Source organism: Sapajus apella, unplaced genomic scaffold (genome assembly GCF_009761245.1).
Source record: "Sapajus apella isolate SASKATOON/1434 unplaced genomic scaffold, GSC_monkey_1.0 scaffold18, whole genome shotgun sequence".
NCBI lineage: Eukaryota > Metazoa > Chordata > Mammalia > Primates > Cebidae > Sapajus > Sapajus apella.
The window spans coordinates 22,081,891-22,099,163 of NW_022436958.1; the positions used below are offsets into that span (position 1 = coordinate 22,081,891).

At 36.6% G+C, this 17,273-nt stretch overlaps 1 protein-coding gene across 14 annotated transcripts in view; it reads left to right on the forward strand.

Annotated features, from left to right (window-relative positions):
* PKP4 (plakophilin 4) overlaps positions 1-17,273 on the forward strand; it is a 227,964-nt gene that overhangs the window by 68,830 nt on the left and 141,861 nt on the right. For 13 of the 14 annotated variants that reach the window (XM_032286454.1, XM_032286463.1, XM_032286466.1 and 10 more), the window contains exon 2: positions 2,093-2,229. In XM_032286454.1, the coding sequence (XP_032142345.1) occupies positions 2,098-2,229 (132 nt within the window). In that variant the 5' untranslated portion in view covers positions 2,093-2,097. Of the gene's footprint in view, positions 1-2,092; positions 2,230-2,349; positions 2,447-17,273 lie in introns of all 14 variants that reach the window. The other variant, XM_032286467.1, reaches the window with a different exon arrangement.

Consider the following 17,273-nt stretch of genomic DNA (forward strand, 5'->3'; position numbering starts at 1 on the left):
ATGGTCAGTGACCCTGGAAGAGTGGTCCTCAGAAAATGCTCCTCTAGGTTCATTGGTCCTGGGAAGCAGGGTCAGCAAGATAAATGTTGTAAAATTAAGTATGATATCTTCACAGTGACGTAATACAACTACAATAGTGTCATTCAACATCTTTTTAACAGTAAGGCTCCTTCTATATTAGTAATTACTTCCCCAGTGACACTTCTGTTTCTCCTTTTCTCAACTTCTCTTTGTTCACTGAATTTTTCCTTCTCTTTTTCTTCTTACACACTGGTGGTTTCATGATATTATACTCGACATTTAAAATTTTTGGTTCTTGGCATTATTTGTTTCACTGTTGCATAGTAACATTTTTGTTCTTTGCAACCATCTGCTTATTTTAAGGTGTGTAATTTTTCAATGGCTAGAATACTTTTCTATCTTTACTTGCCTTAAATGCTAATCTAGGATCTTTGTGTAGCATTTTTTTTCTTTATAGACCTTTTATCTTCTCTTTAATGAGTACTTGATAGAGAAAGAATTTTATTCAGTTAATAATATTTGTTTTACATCTCAAGCATTCCACATAAACTAAAAAATATAGATTGCTGTAAAATTATTACAATGTATAAAGAACTAGCCATTTTTATTGGCAAGGAAGTGAGGCTCGGCGAGCTAGAAACTTGCCCCAGGGCACTTAGGTTTCGACCCTAGACCCTCTCATCTCATGCCTCAGGATCCTTCTACTGTTCATACTTGAGCAGATCCTGCTTGCAGTTCAAAGTCCATTTAGGTCTTAATGCACTGTGAAAATGAGAATTCGTGAGGCTGGTGTCGGGGAAAATGCAATCAGACCCACTGTCCATTTATGCCTGTTAATATGACAAGAATAAAACAACCACCAGCAGAAACCTGAAACTTAGACCCTCTCCACTAATGTGGAAGCCAGGAGAGTAGGGAAGAAGATGGGAGCTCAGAGGGTATGTACACCTCCCCTTTTACTTATGGATTATTATTTTGGAAACAGAAGACTGACATTGAAATTCGAGGGAATGGGGAAAAACGTCCCAGATCAAACTGTAGAATTGAAGTCTGTGGAAGTTAATTGATTATAAATTGAAAAATAATAGTAGAGTAATTTGCAAGAGAAAACTGAAGAATGTTGAGAAAAATATTTATAGTCTCAAATGTCTCTGTATGAATATACAGAGTGACACATCTAAACAGATAGGATCTCTCAGGCATCTTAGGACTTGGTGGGATTTGCCTAATGACTGGAATCAGACAGTAAAAATATATTATCTTTCATTCATGTATTATTTATTTAGTGAACATTAATTGAGTACCATTTCATATGCCAGGCACTAGGCTAATGTCATGGTATGATAAAGACTGTATTCAAAAGACAGAGACTGACATGTGCATGAGTTATTAAAATTTGTATAACATTTTATGCAAGCGTTGTTTTCCCCTATTTTCCAAAACTGTAGAAAGTCCATGTCAGCTCAGTAAGTCTCTTGGCAAACACACTGCTCTATGTGTTGTCTTAGGAAAGGCACTCTATCTCCTGCCAAGAACCTATTCTTCTGTTATAAGCTATGGGTCTGAAAAGTAGATTTTCTTTTCAACACCACATTCCTAGTCATTGTTATCTTTGAATAATCAGATTCTTCTAAAGAAACCAAGCTAGCTATAAGACTCCACCAACCTTGTTGCTAGTTATTAATATATTATATTTCAATCAAATAAGCAGACTTTTATTTTTAAGCCTTCTTTGGGTTTTAAACTCTGTCTTTTCTGTTGCAAAAATCTCTTCTGCAGTTGGTAAAACATTCTTCTCATGTCAGTTAACATTTGTAGATCTCTTTGTGTGTGCGTATTACTTTGAAAACAGACCCCCATAGCAATGTAGAGTGTTTATTATTTAGTTTCTTGATAAGTTAGTCATATTTACTTATTGATCACCTCTTTAGAAAATTTAGCAATTTAACAAACTTTTGATCATGGGGTGTAGACTGTAGTCTACTGTAGTTGCTAGGAACCATCTGCAAATCCTCAGTTTCTGCAAGGGAGCCCAGAAGAAAGTATTAACCCTTTGCCTGCTTGATTGCAGGAGGAATGCCAGCTCCTGAGCAGGTGTCATTGGTGGAGGAGGGGCAACCACAGACCCGCCAGGAAGCTGCCTCCACTGGCCCAGGCATGGAACCCGAGACCACAGCCACCACTATTCTAGCGTCCGTGAAGGAGCAGGTACATACTCTTATTGAAATTGGCAATGAATTATTTCTTTAATGCCTTTAAAAATTAATCTTTAGATATGTTTTAAATTTGTCTAACGTCCTTGACGCCTTCACGTTTTCTAATTATAAGGTGTTTACATCCCTGAGTACATTGGGATGACTGGCATGTAGAGCTGCTCCAGGTGCCAGTCAGAATCGGAACATGCAGGATACTTGTGCGTCTGCAAGTAAGGACAATCTCGATGGTGATCGGTGTCTCTGTCTCTCCCACATTGCAGAGTGTGTGCATGCACGCAAAGCTGTGTAAAGCATAGTTCTCAATGCTGACTTTTCTATCAGGACTCTGGCAACCTGAGTCCTGTAATAGCATTAGGTATTTTGAACATTTTAACATAGGCAGTATATATAGGGTTGTCTTTGTGATTTTTGGATAAAGGCTATATTTGTGTGTTTGTCTAAATTTAAGTATATTCATTTGTGAGCTAATGTTCTAAAACTTGTCAAACTGTGCCAGTTTGCTTCAATGTCATGTTTGTTGATTTTTTAAGGCATTAATACTCTCTATCCTTCAAACCCAAGTAACCTTCTGTATTAGATCTTATCTGTTGTGCTTAAAGAAATTGGAATTCTGGGATTTTAATTTTTTAAAGTTTGAAAGTTTAATGAGGTAAATGTAAATTTAAAGTTCCAGGGATAGTTTTCTTTTTCCCCCCTGCCTCTTTTCTTTAAAAAACATTATATGTCCCTTGTGAGGGTTATTTGGTTGAAATAATTTAAGATAAATTTTTATAAAAAATAGTATGATTAAGCCACTGGATTTTCTTTCTCAGGAGAGATAATGTTGTATTTTCTCTTATATTCTTTTAAAAGTCAGTATCAGTAACTCAAATGACTAATGATGACAAAGATTAAGGAAACATTTAATACCTTATTATTGTACCATTTGCTGTAACTTGGAATGTGGCATGAAAGATTGCTTCATAACTATGACACATGTCTGATGTTAGAACTATTTTCAAGAAAAATTATTTCACAGTTTATTTTAGGAACAAGATATCAAAATATTTTTTATTCCCCAATTAAATTTGAAGTTTTTAAACTTTCCACATACTAAGAGTTTGAGAAGGTACAAGATATAGTCAGTACAGTTTTTGTCTTCTACCAATCTATAGAATGTTTAAGCTTCTATCATCTTTAGGGTAGAAAAAAGGACTCTTCGATAGCACTTCATAATTATCAGGATTTGACCCATGGAGCTGTAAGATGAGAAGGCTCTGATTTATTTGGGGCTCTTAGTATATACTGTGTTTTGGTGAAACATGGTCAATTTATCAAAATGTTTACAACTGGCTTAAAACTATTAACTGTGTGCAGTAAACATAACATTGAGAACTTTCTGTTTGTACCTTGAGACCACATACCCTACATGTAAGAAAATAAGGAAACTTGTTAAGATTTTGACAGTAGAATTCCTTGATGACCTCAAATGACTTCAAAATTTTGTCTTTTGGCTGTAAATAGTGTTCTGAATAAATATTTTGTGGGAGATGGTAAGAAGGGTTCCAGTTTCTCAAGGCACCCAAAAATGTATTTGTCTTACGTATTAAAACAGTTATTACATATAACAATTATTTAGTTAGTAGGATGATATACTCTAGTTTGGTTCTGTTCCTATCCTGAGAAATTTGAGTTTATTAATCTATAAAATTTTATAAATCTGTAAAATTTGCAGTTTTACACATAATTTCTTTTAAAAATTGTAAGTACTTAGCATTTCACTTGTTCAACCCAGGACACCACCACATCTGTGTCTTTTTCCAAGATACTCTCCTGGTTTTAAATAACTCCCCTGCAATTAATTACTATTCACCTTATATGTTTGATTTTAAAATTTACTAGTCAGAGTGTGACACTCTTAGCCCACTGTTACATGCAATTGTAATAAATATTAATCATGTTTTGTATCCAAAAGAGCAATATTCTTAGATGGGATGCATAATTATTATTACTTTTTAGAGATGGGGTCTTGCTTTGTTGCCCAGGATGGAGTACACTGTCATCTTCTTAGCTCATTGCAGCTTCAAACTCCTGGGCTCAAGCAATCCTCCCACCTCAGCCTTCTGAGTAACTAGGATTACAAGCGTGCATCACTGCACCTGGCTAATTTCTAGTTTTCAATTTTTTTTGTAGAGATGGGGTCTCACTGTGTTGCCCAGGCTGGTTTCGAAATCCAGGCCTCATGCAATTCTCCTGCCTCATTTTCTCTAAACTGTGAGGATTATGGGTGTGACCACTGTACTGGGCCCATTATTATTATTATTATTATTATTATTATTACTATTATTTTAAAAAAAGGCCTCAGTGCCATGCCATAATGGTATCCACTCTATTGATCTCAAAAGAATAGACCTTGTTTAGTGGTGTGTCTTAGGAATGGTGTTTCCGTAGGTCACAAAAGGAAGGGACCCTGTCACTGCAACTGGGTAGATGGACTAGGTTTCCATTCTGTTTTCTCTGCTGCCCATGTGATCTTGAAAATATTACTTAACCTTTCTGTTGTCAGTTTGCTCATTTGTAAGATGGGGATACTAATAGTGAGGACCTTAAATAAACATAGGTAAAATGCTTCCAGTACCTGGCACTTAGTAAGGGCTAACATTACTATCGTCATCACTTATGCATAAGAAGAAAAGGCTCATCTCAGGAGGAGCTAGCGGTTCTATTTCTGAGCATGGCTAAAGATTCAGTGAGCCCTTTTTTTGGATATTGATAGCAGAAAACAAACTTTCTGAATATTGAGCAGTGTTTATGCTGTGACAGTAGTTTACTTATGCAGACATTAAACTTTAAAAACTTCATATTGGTCTCACAAAAACTGTATACATAAATGTACGGTTTTATGTGTATGTTAAGAGAAAGAGCATATGAAATTATGTTTAATGAACATGCTAATTTATTGCAACCCCAAACATAATGTCAAGGCACTTGGTTAAGGCATTGCAAGGTAGTATATTATAAAATTCACCTGGATTTTGAGAGGAAAAGTCTGGGTTCTTCAGTAAAGTACATCTAAGCCAGTAAAATACCTCACACATACTCCCCCTGGGCAATTCATGGTAAGTAGTAGGAAGGGAAATGGTAAGCAACCAATAGCAGTCTTGTTAACAAACCATTAGTCTGTTAAATATCTGAAATTGGACATGGAGTATCATAAAACAATGAAATCTTTCTTCACTGGGTTATGCTTTCCCTAGAATCCTCCAGTGCCAGAACCTAGCTGTTTCCTGTTCTTCAGCATAATGCTCGAATTTACATTGTCTTTTATGAAGTGATAACCTCTCACAGTGATGTCAGTCATGTAGATGCATACCTGCGAAGGTACAGAAAAATCCTCACTCCTTGACAGACAGAAAGAATCCTTGCAACTTCTGTTCGGACGCTACCTCTTTAATGAAACATACCCAGCCTGAAATCGAACCTCTCTCCTGATCTCTTTCAGTACTTTCTACCACTGCCAGGACTCTTAATAGTATGCTTCTTTGGATTATATAGTCAGCTCCCTAAGGATAGAGCCATGTTTTATACATCGTTTTATACCTATGTTACAGGTTGCCCCTCTTTCAGCGCCTGGGATATATTAGACCTGTAATAAATGATTGTTCGAGCAGGAAATGAATAGATAATACTTACTGTTGATTACTTTGTCGTCAACTTGCAGTTTTGTTAAGATAACAACCTGTAGCCACATTCACAGAAACATTGTCAGCAAGAAAGTCTCATAGCACCTAGAAAACTTGTCACGCAGCTGAACATTCTTCTTAAGACAATTTGAATTGCACTGTATCCATATTGATACAGGATTTAAATCCAATCTCTGTAGTGCAAAATAAAATTTTATTTCATATTTATGGTCAGATAATAACATAGGTGTCATAACTTTCATCTCACATCTGTCCAATTTAGTTGAAAGTTAAGTTTAGGGAATAAAAGGATATGGCTATCTTGGTGATGTCACACAATATCCACCGGTGTTATGTGTATCAGGTGATATGGGTATCTACCAAAGAAATGTTAAGAATTATGCTTTAAGAGAAATAAAAAGTCAATCTGTGGGAATCGCAAAGTAATGTGATTCCTGGACATGATTCTGAAATTACAGGAAGTGTCAGTAGAACTTCAGCCACCAGTTGGCTGTAATTAGGATCATCCTTTGGCAGGTTCTGCTGTTCGACTCAACTCCTAATAAGAATCCAGGAGTCGATGATGAATACAGATGTAGGAAAGGAGGAATCTCCTAATAGTTTTCAAAAATATCTGACAAACTTGATACTAGTTAGTGCCTAGCTTAATTTCTTACATGTAATAAATAGATAAATACAGCGCTGGGCATGGTGGTTCATGCCTGTAATCCCAGCACTTTGAGAGGTTGATGTGGGTAGATGGCTTGAGCTCAGGAGTTCAAGACCAGCCTAGGCAACATGACAAAACCCCTGTCTCTACAAAAAATGCCAAAAAATTGGCTGGGTGTGGTGGTGTGCGCCTGTCGTCCCAGCTGCGTGGGAGAGTCGCCTGAGCCTGGGCAGTTAAGGCTGCAGTAAGCCGTGATCGTGCCGCTGCACTTCAGCCTGGGTGACAGAGCGAGAACCTGTCTCCAAAAAAAGAAATACAAATGTGGTACCCTCAAAGGATCCTGCCTCTTCCTGTGAAAACCTTAGGCTACACTGATTGATTTGTCATTGAAATACACAGCACACCCTTGTATGCAGAGGAATTAGAATTTGATAAGACATTCACTGCTCATCCAGAGCCTTGCTGCTGCCCTCTGCGACTTACTTAGATGTGTCAGAATGCCCACTCACAGGCGCAAGGAAGCAGCAAGCCAAGGGCCATGTGCAGGGTATTATTATCAGTTGCTAGAATACACTGTAGTTTTATAATGGTTCAGATATGATCCCTTGGTTTTAGAAACACTCTTTAAAAGAGGATAGTATGGCCAATCATCGATAGGATTTGCAAGTATCTTTCACAGTTCTGTGTAGGGTGCAAGTTGATTTCTGGTTTTGTAGAATTGCACTTGTAATATTCATTGGAGTCTTTCATCTTCTGTCATAAAGTTTCTTAAATAATTGAGATCTCTATTTGAACCCGGCCATAATTTTCAGGCTCTCTAACTTTCAGTCTGTTATTCGCCCAGAGTGCATTGGTGATGTGATCTGGACTCACTGCAACCTATGCCTCCTGGGTTCAAGCTATTCTCCTGCCTCAGCCTCTTGAAAGTAGCTGGGATTACAGGTCTCTACCACCACATCCGGTTAAGTTTTGTATTTTTAGTAGGGATGGGATTTCTTCGTTGGCCAGGCTGGTCTCAAACTCCTGACCTCAGGTGATCTGCCGGCCTTGGCCTCCCAAAGTGCTGGAATTACAGGCATGAACCACTGTTCCTGTCCCACAAACCACATTATATTTTTGGTTAATGATTTAAGAAGCTTAGAATCTAGATTTAAGGTTGAGGCCAATCCAGATAGCATGAAATGGTAAGCAAAGAATAGGTTTGGTAAAAGATGCTAATTTTATATGTACTCGTCTTACTCTTGTGAGGTCTCAAATTAGACACTGTGTGTGCTTCTGTTGTTATCTTTGATGAGTGAAAATTGCATGTTCCTCATATGTGTGGCTCTTAAAGAGACTACCACTTTCAAGATATTTTCTGGCTTTTGTGAAAATAACCATTCTATCTTCAGTATGTCCATATAACTTAAGTGATATTTAAATATCCAAGAGTAAAATGAGAGCCAGAGATCCTTAATTTTTTGAAGACAAAATAAGGAAATCTGAAGCCCAACTGTGTCCTATTGATGTTACTTCATTTTTACATAGATATCTTAACTTCAGTAATCACACACCCTTCCTGTATGGCAAAATGCCCAGAAGTGAACAAATTCCAGTAAAATTATTTACTTTATTCCTCTGGAACTGAAACAACTCAGCTGTTAGGCACCTGCCTTTGTAACTTCCTTTTGTTTGGCCCCTGTGCTTATTTACAATGAAATAGTCCTCTCTGACACACCTCAGCCTTATGGAGAAGAGGGAATTTTTATTTCAGCTGTAAACAAGTATAGTTTGTCACTTAACTAAAAGTTCTGTGTGATAAGTACGATGCCTGAAACTTCTGATTTTTCCTGGCAACTTAGTTATTTTTCCTGTTGGTAACTAAATTATCCTGGCAGTTGTTGTTACTACGTAAACTATAGAGAAGTTTTCAGTGTCTAAACTGCAGCATCTACCCCAAGATAAGATTGGATCTCAGTGGTTTTTGTGTGATCATCAAATTTTACATATTATAGAAACAAGGTTCAAAAGGGGAGAAATGGCAGAGCTCTTGTGACACTGTTTGGCTTGTATTAAAGAATTCTGAACCTTAAAACTTGGCTCTCAGGATATCAGTCCTCTTAAGTTGCATATGCCGTGGTCAAAATTTAACATTTCCCTTCATTTCGTTAAGGATGCAGGATATTTTCCACCTCAAGCGTCCCTGTGGCTAAAGAATATTACAGAGTATGGCCAACAGGTTTATTCAGTATTTGAGTACTACCTACTCCCCCAAAAAGTTGTCCCTCTCAGTGTAAAAAGTTATGCGGCCGAGAGGTAGCTAACAACAAGCATGTGTATTTGGCTACCTGCCTACATTTCCTGGTAGTCTGTTAAATGATCAGATGGACCTGCTAGCAAAGCTTCCAGTCTTATATGTTCTTAATTATATATTCAGAATAACTTAGTATTTGTTTTCTTTGATATCATTGGAAGCATCATTTTAGGTTGTATTGACACCGAAGGGTTCATGTGAAAGACTATTAAATTCTGTGAACTTAAACAGACTCCATGTGGCTGTTCACACATAACTGGATGACATATGCAAACATGGAAAACATAGTAGGTGCCCAAAATATTTATCAGTTAATGAACAAAAACTAAACATGCTTACAGTGCCTGCATACTTATATTACGCTTGCTTTTAATTAATTAAAAAATGTTTATTCAAAGCTTACTCTGAGCAAAGCACTTTGTCAAGGAGTATTTGGGGGGATAAGCAGACATATAAGGATGATCTATCTAGTTCATATAGTTTCGACTCTCAGAAGATTGCAGAGAAAACAAACCACATTTATACTTCAATATGTAGTAATTGATAAGTTATGAATATTCATTAATTGACCCATAAGAGACAAGAATGTGTGTACTTTTGCCCCTTTTGTATTTAAACAGGCTATCAGTATGTATTATTGTCAGTTTCATGTAAATTTGTTAACTTAGGCATTTTTAGGTTTATTTTTTACCACTGAATTACCATTACCTTTTATTTACATTTGAAAGTAATAGAATATTTTTGTTTAATTTTTACCATTGAATTAGCATGGTTTTGTTTACATTTGAAAATAATAGAATATTTTTTCTTTGTTAACACTTAAAGCCAACCCTGACTTTGTATGTTTAAAATTATAATTTCCTTTTCAGTTGAATAATCCAGTTTACAATTTCTTTTCAGAGTTAAATTATGAATATATGGAATAGTTTCCCCCTGTACATGCAAACTTTTTATGCTGTTAAATTTGAAATGAGTGACTGCTGAGTTGGTGAGATTCAGTGGATGAGAGAATCATTCAGCATTGAATTCTCTGCTTTACATGGTTGTTTTTCTTTTTAGAATCACTTCTAGAGAGAAAAATATTTGGAAACATATTTTTCCCTTTAGGTATAACCCTAAATTTATTCCATAGCTATTGCAAAACATAGCCTATCCAGTGCCTATCTTCATGTTTAAGGGCTCCCAATTTCTAAATTGCCATTTTTGTTACTTTGCAAAAATGTGTCCATATGGTCTTACTTCATCTGTTTATATTTTATGAATGTATTGTTCCCAAAGTGATCAGATCTGCTTGTACCTCAGCAAAGTAATTTGGGATATGGTTGTTTTATTTCAGGCATTCCTAAGAAAGATCATTTAAAATGTAAAGTTCTTTTCAAGTAGTTCAAAAACAAATCTATGTTTTAGCTTATAGAATCTTGAGATTTTATGCACCCAAACCTTAATAATGTAGGAGTTACACAAAGTAGAAATAGCCTACAAGCAAATTGAAATAACACATTATTGAAACTTAAAGACAAATAACATACTATGCAATTATATAATTATATTTCAAATATGAAAATAGCTATTATAAATTAAAAGTATACTTAGAATTTCAATCTAGTGGCTCTTGAAAGAAAATTTAATTTTCCTTTAAAAATTGTAGTTCAAAGCATTTCAATTATAGACTGTTTAGTATTTTAACTTGTAGTCTTTTTCTTATGAAAATTCCTATAAAGCAACGTGGCATCAGTAACTGTTCATCATGTGTTATCATCTACCCTAATAGGCATATATCTCCTTTACAAATTTTCCTCAAATCATTCTTAGAGCCTAAACCAAGATTAAGATCTTAACCACTGCCTATTGCCTTCTAATAAACTATTTTGGCCGAATTAATAATTCTTACTATTTCATCCATATATATAGTATTTCTGTATTAGAAGTACTCCTTTAGAAATACCTTTCCATCACAAAGTTGACATGAGCCATGATTTCTCTGCTTTTGAAAACATTTCCATAAATTATTTTAAAAATAAGCCCTTATGCCCAACTGAAGAGTCAGCTAACACCTTTTTTCATTCACAATCTCAGCTGCCTTATATGTTCCCTGGCTTAAGTCTAGGGTGATTGGAAGAGACGATACTTCCTGGAGTTTTCCCAGTGTCCCACTTTCTCATTTGTTCCATAAGAAGATAAATAATGTTACTTTTCTATAAAGTAAGCTCTTAAAAACAAGATTTTGATTTTATTTCGGTTAGCAAAGAATAATGAAAAGGCAAATTCTTATTAAACTATTGTGTGAAAAATAATCTTAGTGATTGCTGCTGTTGACATTATTCTAAGCTGATTGATTAGAAGATTTGAAGGCCTGTGGGTAAGACTATGAAACATATTTGTATAGTTTTGGGTACTGAACAGAATACTGTTGCACTTTGCTTATTTGATCTGCACTACAGAATTGGGCAAATGTGTTTTATTGATGTGGGGCTATTTTATCTAGTTGAATAATTTTTTTAAAAAAGCAAACTTGTTAACCCTGGATAAAACTTCAATTTCCCACTAAATACCTATGAAGACATTTGTCAGAGTTGGAGAATGCTCTTCTTACTTTAAAACCAGTAGATCAGAAACGCAAAGGATGGATCATCTATGACAGGTCTGCCATTGTGCGAACAAAGACCCTTCATTGCTTTACTGCTTGCTGCTCTTTGATGCAGCTAAATTGCTGTCTCTGTTCACCTTACTATTACTCCTACTGCCACCACCACTACCATTACTACTGCTGCTGCTGCTGCTACCACAACAGGAAACAAGTGGCAAACTAGAAAAATTGTAATTGTGAGTAAGATGTAAGAATCAGTGATGTCTATGGAATAGAAATCCAGTAGGAGACTAACAGCTAATGTTTATTGAGTACTTACTATGTACCAGGCATTGTACTTAATTCTGTAAATGGAAGATCTTCTGTGTTCTTTATCACACATTTTGGAGTTAATTCAGTAAAAGTCCTACAGGTTATTTTGGCCACTGAACATCTATCTCAATTTCTTTGTTCCATGCATTTTCCTATCTTTATAGGCTTTATGGGGTAATATATAGTAGTGAACTGTGTAATATCTTTTCAGTAAATATTTTTATCCTTAAGTTAGCCAGAGTGTTTTCTGGTGCTTATAACTAAAAACCCTGATTTTCACAGGTCAGTATTATTATTACCACTATTTACAGATGGGGAAACTAAGCTCAGAAAAGTTGAGCAACTTGCTCAAACTTACATAGTTAATAAATAGGGAATATGAGATTTATATCCGGGCAATCTTATGCCAGATATACATACTAAACAATGAAAAAATCTGCAGTGGAGTCAATAAAGGGAAGAATGCATACAAAGGAAAATTGAACATTCATGGTGACAAGCATGTAAGACCTTATCCTGGAATATAGAAGAATAGAACAAAAATGTAACAAATTCTAGACATGGAGGTCATAGAAAGTAGATCTATGAAAACATTGTGGGTTTTCTGGAGAAGGATTTTAGAGTAGTTAGAAGAGAAGCAGTACTTAAATATAATTTTAAAACAATTTTTCTGAGCAGAATATAAAACCCTGAGTGTATACATTTAAAGCAATCATTACATTCCAAGCACCTCCTGTGGAACAAAGACCTGTCTAAGAATTACCTTTATAAAATTTTATATTTACAAAGAGAAGAAAGAAAAAAACTTTACAATTCGTATAAAAGAAGTAGTTTATCTCCAAAGGTAAAATCAGGTTTCAGTGAAACAGTAAATTTCAGAGAAGATTTGAGCAATGTATATAGAGTTTTGAGGGAAAGTGCTTGTAATCCAAGAATTTATACCCAGCTCAATTGTCTTTAATATGTGAAGCATTGAAAAGATATTCTCAGACATTCAAGGATTCATGAAATGTGCTCATTCTTCCCCCCCCCCACCCCCCAGTTTACTCTCTTTGATAATGAAGGATTTGTTCCTTAATTTAGGGAAGAATTAAATTTAAGACTCAAAAATGAGAAATTCGTAGTATACAATTACTAATGGATCTTCTCTTCGTTAAGGTTCCAAACCAGGAATCAAGGCTTATTGGGTGTTGGTCAATTAGAAGTTCTCTGCTTTCCTGCTTCTTATGGTCCATAAGCTATGTTTTATTTCAAATAATTCAGATTAATAGACTTTATGTAATAACTTATGTCATAGGTTGTTGGCATTTTGAATTTGCAAAGACAAACCCTGAGGTTAAAGCTGAAATCAAATTCCTTTGCATGTTACCATCTTGGACCCATGAGTACTGTTTTAATTATACTTAAAATAACTATATTGATCGTGTGATTTTAGATATGATAAAATATGAACTCAGTTGAAAAAGTCTTGTAAGGCAATTCTCAGATGTGTTTTTGGCTACACAGGCTAAGACTTGTGTTCTAAGCAAGGGAGAAAGTAAACAACAGGGCTTTGGCAGGTAGGTACCTATCAAATGAGTGAATAAATAAATGAACGCAGTCTGTGGAGTAAATCAGTACTGATTTGTCTTACTTACAAATCAATAAGGCAAAACAGTGACCACCTAGTAAAAAGGGAGTATTTGACATCAACTAATAATTGTGAAAAGAAGCATTAATGACTAATATGCATGTGAAATAATGTTTTACCTCACTAGTAACCACAGAAATAGACATTGGCATACTGAGAATATATCTGCTTATCTCACTGGCCACAACGAAATGAAAGATAAAATTGTGTGGGTGTACTGATGCGGGCAGGGCAATTTCATGTGGTATCAGAGCCAGTACAGTTGGCAAAACCATTTTGGAAAGTAATGATCTGTAGTAAAGGTCTTAAAAATGGTTATGGAATGATGCAATTTTGCTATGGAAATACACATTCATGTGTGTGTCCAAACACATATGCACTCACTAATAAAATAAAGATACTCCTAAATGTTGAATACATGTCTTATAAGTTTCCCCCTGTATTTTGCAAATTGCTTATGAAAAGCATGGAGTATTTCATAAAAATTCTAAAGCCACAAAATAAAATGGTAATTTAGGATGAAAGATAACAAAAATGGCATTTCTATTATCACAATAATAATAATAATGTTTCCATAGGCTAAGGTTGCCAGAAAGAAAACAAGTTTGTATAGATTGCAAGATATCGGAAACTTGTCAAATGAACTATGGTTGAGAAACTAGATTGCCTTGCTTAGAAAATAAATGGAATATTTGGTATGACCACAATAGCAGTTTTCATATCCAGAAGGGTATCATAGAACACAGGGGTTAAGTGCAGGAACTCCCACCTGCATACCTGCTAAGGTGTGTAACTTTAAGCAGGTTACTTTGAATGGAGCCTCCTGTGTCCTTGTTTGTAAAATGAGGGTGATGGTTCCAATTCTGCTAAGAATAAGTGTTCAATTAACATTCTCCAGTTGTTATCCTTGAGATCATATGTCGAATGGTAGTGGAAACAGCATGTTTTAGCCACTTATGAGGGATATGGATCCAGACTGAGGAATACTCATAGATAGAAGGCTCAGGCTAAGACTTGGCCCCACAGTAAGGATTCTAGCCAAAGGGCGAGGCAAGAGTTTGCTCACATGCCTGACAGCTTTATGTGGTCAAGATGTCTTAGAAGCTGATGGAAAAGGTCAGTGTCTGTCTGGACTCATGGAGATATGGGTTGTGTCATCCTAAAGTAATCATGCAAATCCAGCTCTTTCCAAATAGCTTTACAGAATATATTCAGAAATCTCATTAAGAGGTTGCTCACATATATCTTTATCTGTTGCCTTGGAGGGAGTTCCACAAAGTATGTTACAGAAGAGAAGGAAGTTAATTTTTTTAAAAAAGTTAAACACAAGTATATAAAATACCCCATTTTCTTTTCCTGGGTACAAGCAGTTCTCTTGCTTCAGCCTCCTGAGTAGATAGGATTACAGGTACCCGCCACTGTGCCCATAATTTTTGTACTTTTAGTAGAGACAAGATTTCACCATGTTTCCAGGCTGGTCTCGAACTCCTAACCTTGAGTGATATACCCACCTCTGTCTCCCAAAGTGCTGGGATTACATGTGTGAGCCACCATGCCTGACCTCCATTTTCTGGACTATCCCACTTCAGTATATAAACTCCACACATGTTTTCCACTGTATTTTAGAGATGAGAATGAACTCTGGTGCTAGTTAGTGTTCAGTACTTGTTGAGTACGTGTTTGTTGAAAATGTTGGTGTTTCATGAAACAAAACACAAGCATACTAATGAATATCAAATTCACATTTGTATTATCTATGAGAGGTGAGGGAGGAAGTAAAAAGCCCATCCACTCAAGATAGTGTACTGGCAGGGATGAGATATCCAAATAAAAACCTAGAAGTTTCCTCTGCTAGGCCCAGTGATTCATACCTGTAATCTCAATACTTGGGGAGGCTAAGGCAAGAGGATCTCTTGAAGTCAGGAGAATATATATATTTAGCTGAGCATAGTGGTACGTATATGCCTGTAGTCCCACCTACTCCAAATCACCACGTCCACGTGCCTGTAGTTCCAGACACTTGGAAGACTGAGGCAGGAGAACAGCTTGTGCCAAGGAGTTCAAGACTGCAGTGGCCTAGGATCTCACTTCTGTATTCTAGCCTGGATGACCATGCAAGACCCTGTCTCAGAAAAAGAAGTTTTCTCAAGACATGTATATTACAACTTTTACCTAATACTTTTTCCTTCTTATTAAAAAAAAGTCAATTCTTTACAAAATTAGCAGCCAAAACAAATTCATTCAAATGTGAATCTTTTTTGTTTCTCGAGAGAAATGGTGGTCCCTGAACCTGGGCTATAGGACCACACCAAACTTGGGCTGCTTCTGCTTGTGCAGACTTTGCCCCCTCTAACCCAAAATACTGGTGACAGCAGACTTATTCTATTTTGAAATGATCTCACACATCTTTTGGGGAGTTGGGGGAGCATCTCTATTGACAAGCTTGTATTTTCCAGCTTTTAAATGCTCCCAGCAATATTTCATTGAAAATGTAGCCTGAGTAAGTCATGTCTAAGCTTGAAGAATACTGAGACTTTTACAAAGTCAAGAGTTTGCCCGGCTCTGATGGCACATACCGCTAATCTATTCTTGCCTTCCATAACCTGGATGCAATCCAAAGCCCACTGTAATCACTCTGACTGATTTCTTTGAACTGGCAGAGCTCATGTCGGTATCCTCTAAATGTTCCTTGTGATATATTCCTACACAGAAGAAAGTAAATGTAGTAATTAGGACTGTCTTATTTTATGACTAGCACTATGCAAAAAATATGGAACCATTTCCAATACAATTCTTGCATGTTAAAAAAAATATGTCCCAGCTTCATACTCCTTCATCCCGGCTGACTAGAAATGCACTATAGAGTGGATAGGCACAAAATACTGCAAAGCACAAGATCTGGTTGCAAGGTCTTGCTATTCTGTGACTGTTTTAGCTAGCATTTTGACTGTCCAAAATAAGCCCTAAATAAGGTTTTAAAATGTTTTGAGAAAACTATGTCAACCAGTACGGTGAATTTTGATTCCCATGGCAGATTAGCATTGGCAAGCAGGAAGCACCAGCCCTCTGACCACTCAGAAAAACAAATGTCAAATGGCTACCCAGAGCCAGTCAGAGGAGGCTATGAACAAGGAAAACTGAGCTGTCTCCGAGTTCCTTCAGCTGAGCCCTCTGGAGGTGCTACTGGGTAAGCTGATCAACCAGGGCATTCTCACCACCAGCCAGCCCCCAGGACCTTCTAGAAGACGTGCATGGACCCCAGGGGCTTCAGTATGTCTTGGGATATTATACTACAGAGAATATTTTAACGTGTTACCTTTATTATTATAATAGTGTTATAAGTAAAATTTCGATGCCGCAAAAGAACACTCAAAAATAAATCCTCTCAGCAAGGCAGTTTACTTGTGTAGAAGGGTGTGGTGTACAGATGGAGCAATGGTGGCCACACGCTTGGGCAAGGAGGGAAAGGGTACTTATGCCTGACGGAGGTCATCCCTACTGCGTTGTCGTTCCCTTTTGGCTAGGTTAGACCAAATAAGCTAGACTAATCCTGACTGGCTATTTTAAAGAGAGCAGGGGTCCAAGCTGGAGTGGCAGGGCGGGTGTTTTGGCAGGAAGGACGGTTATAGGCAGGTCAGAGCAGGTAGCCAGGGTGACGTAGGTCAAAGAAGATGACCAGAGCAGGTGACTGGAGCAGGTGACCAGGATGAGTCAAGATGGAGCTGAGGGACAGGGGAACAGATGTGAACTACTGATTAGAACCAGTGGAGAAGGTTGTTTACTGGAATTACAAGGAAGCTAAACTTTTAAAATAGGGAAAGAATAAGAGAGCTGAACATACATACTGATTCTTTTTTTTTTTTTTTTTTTTTTTTTTTTTTT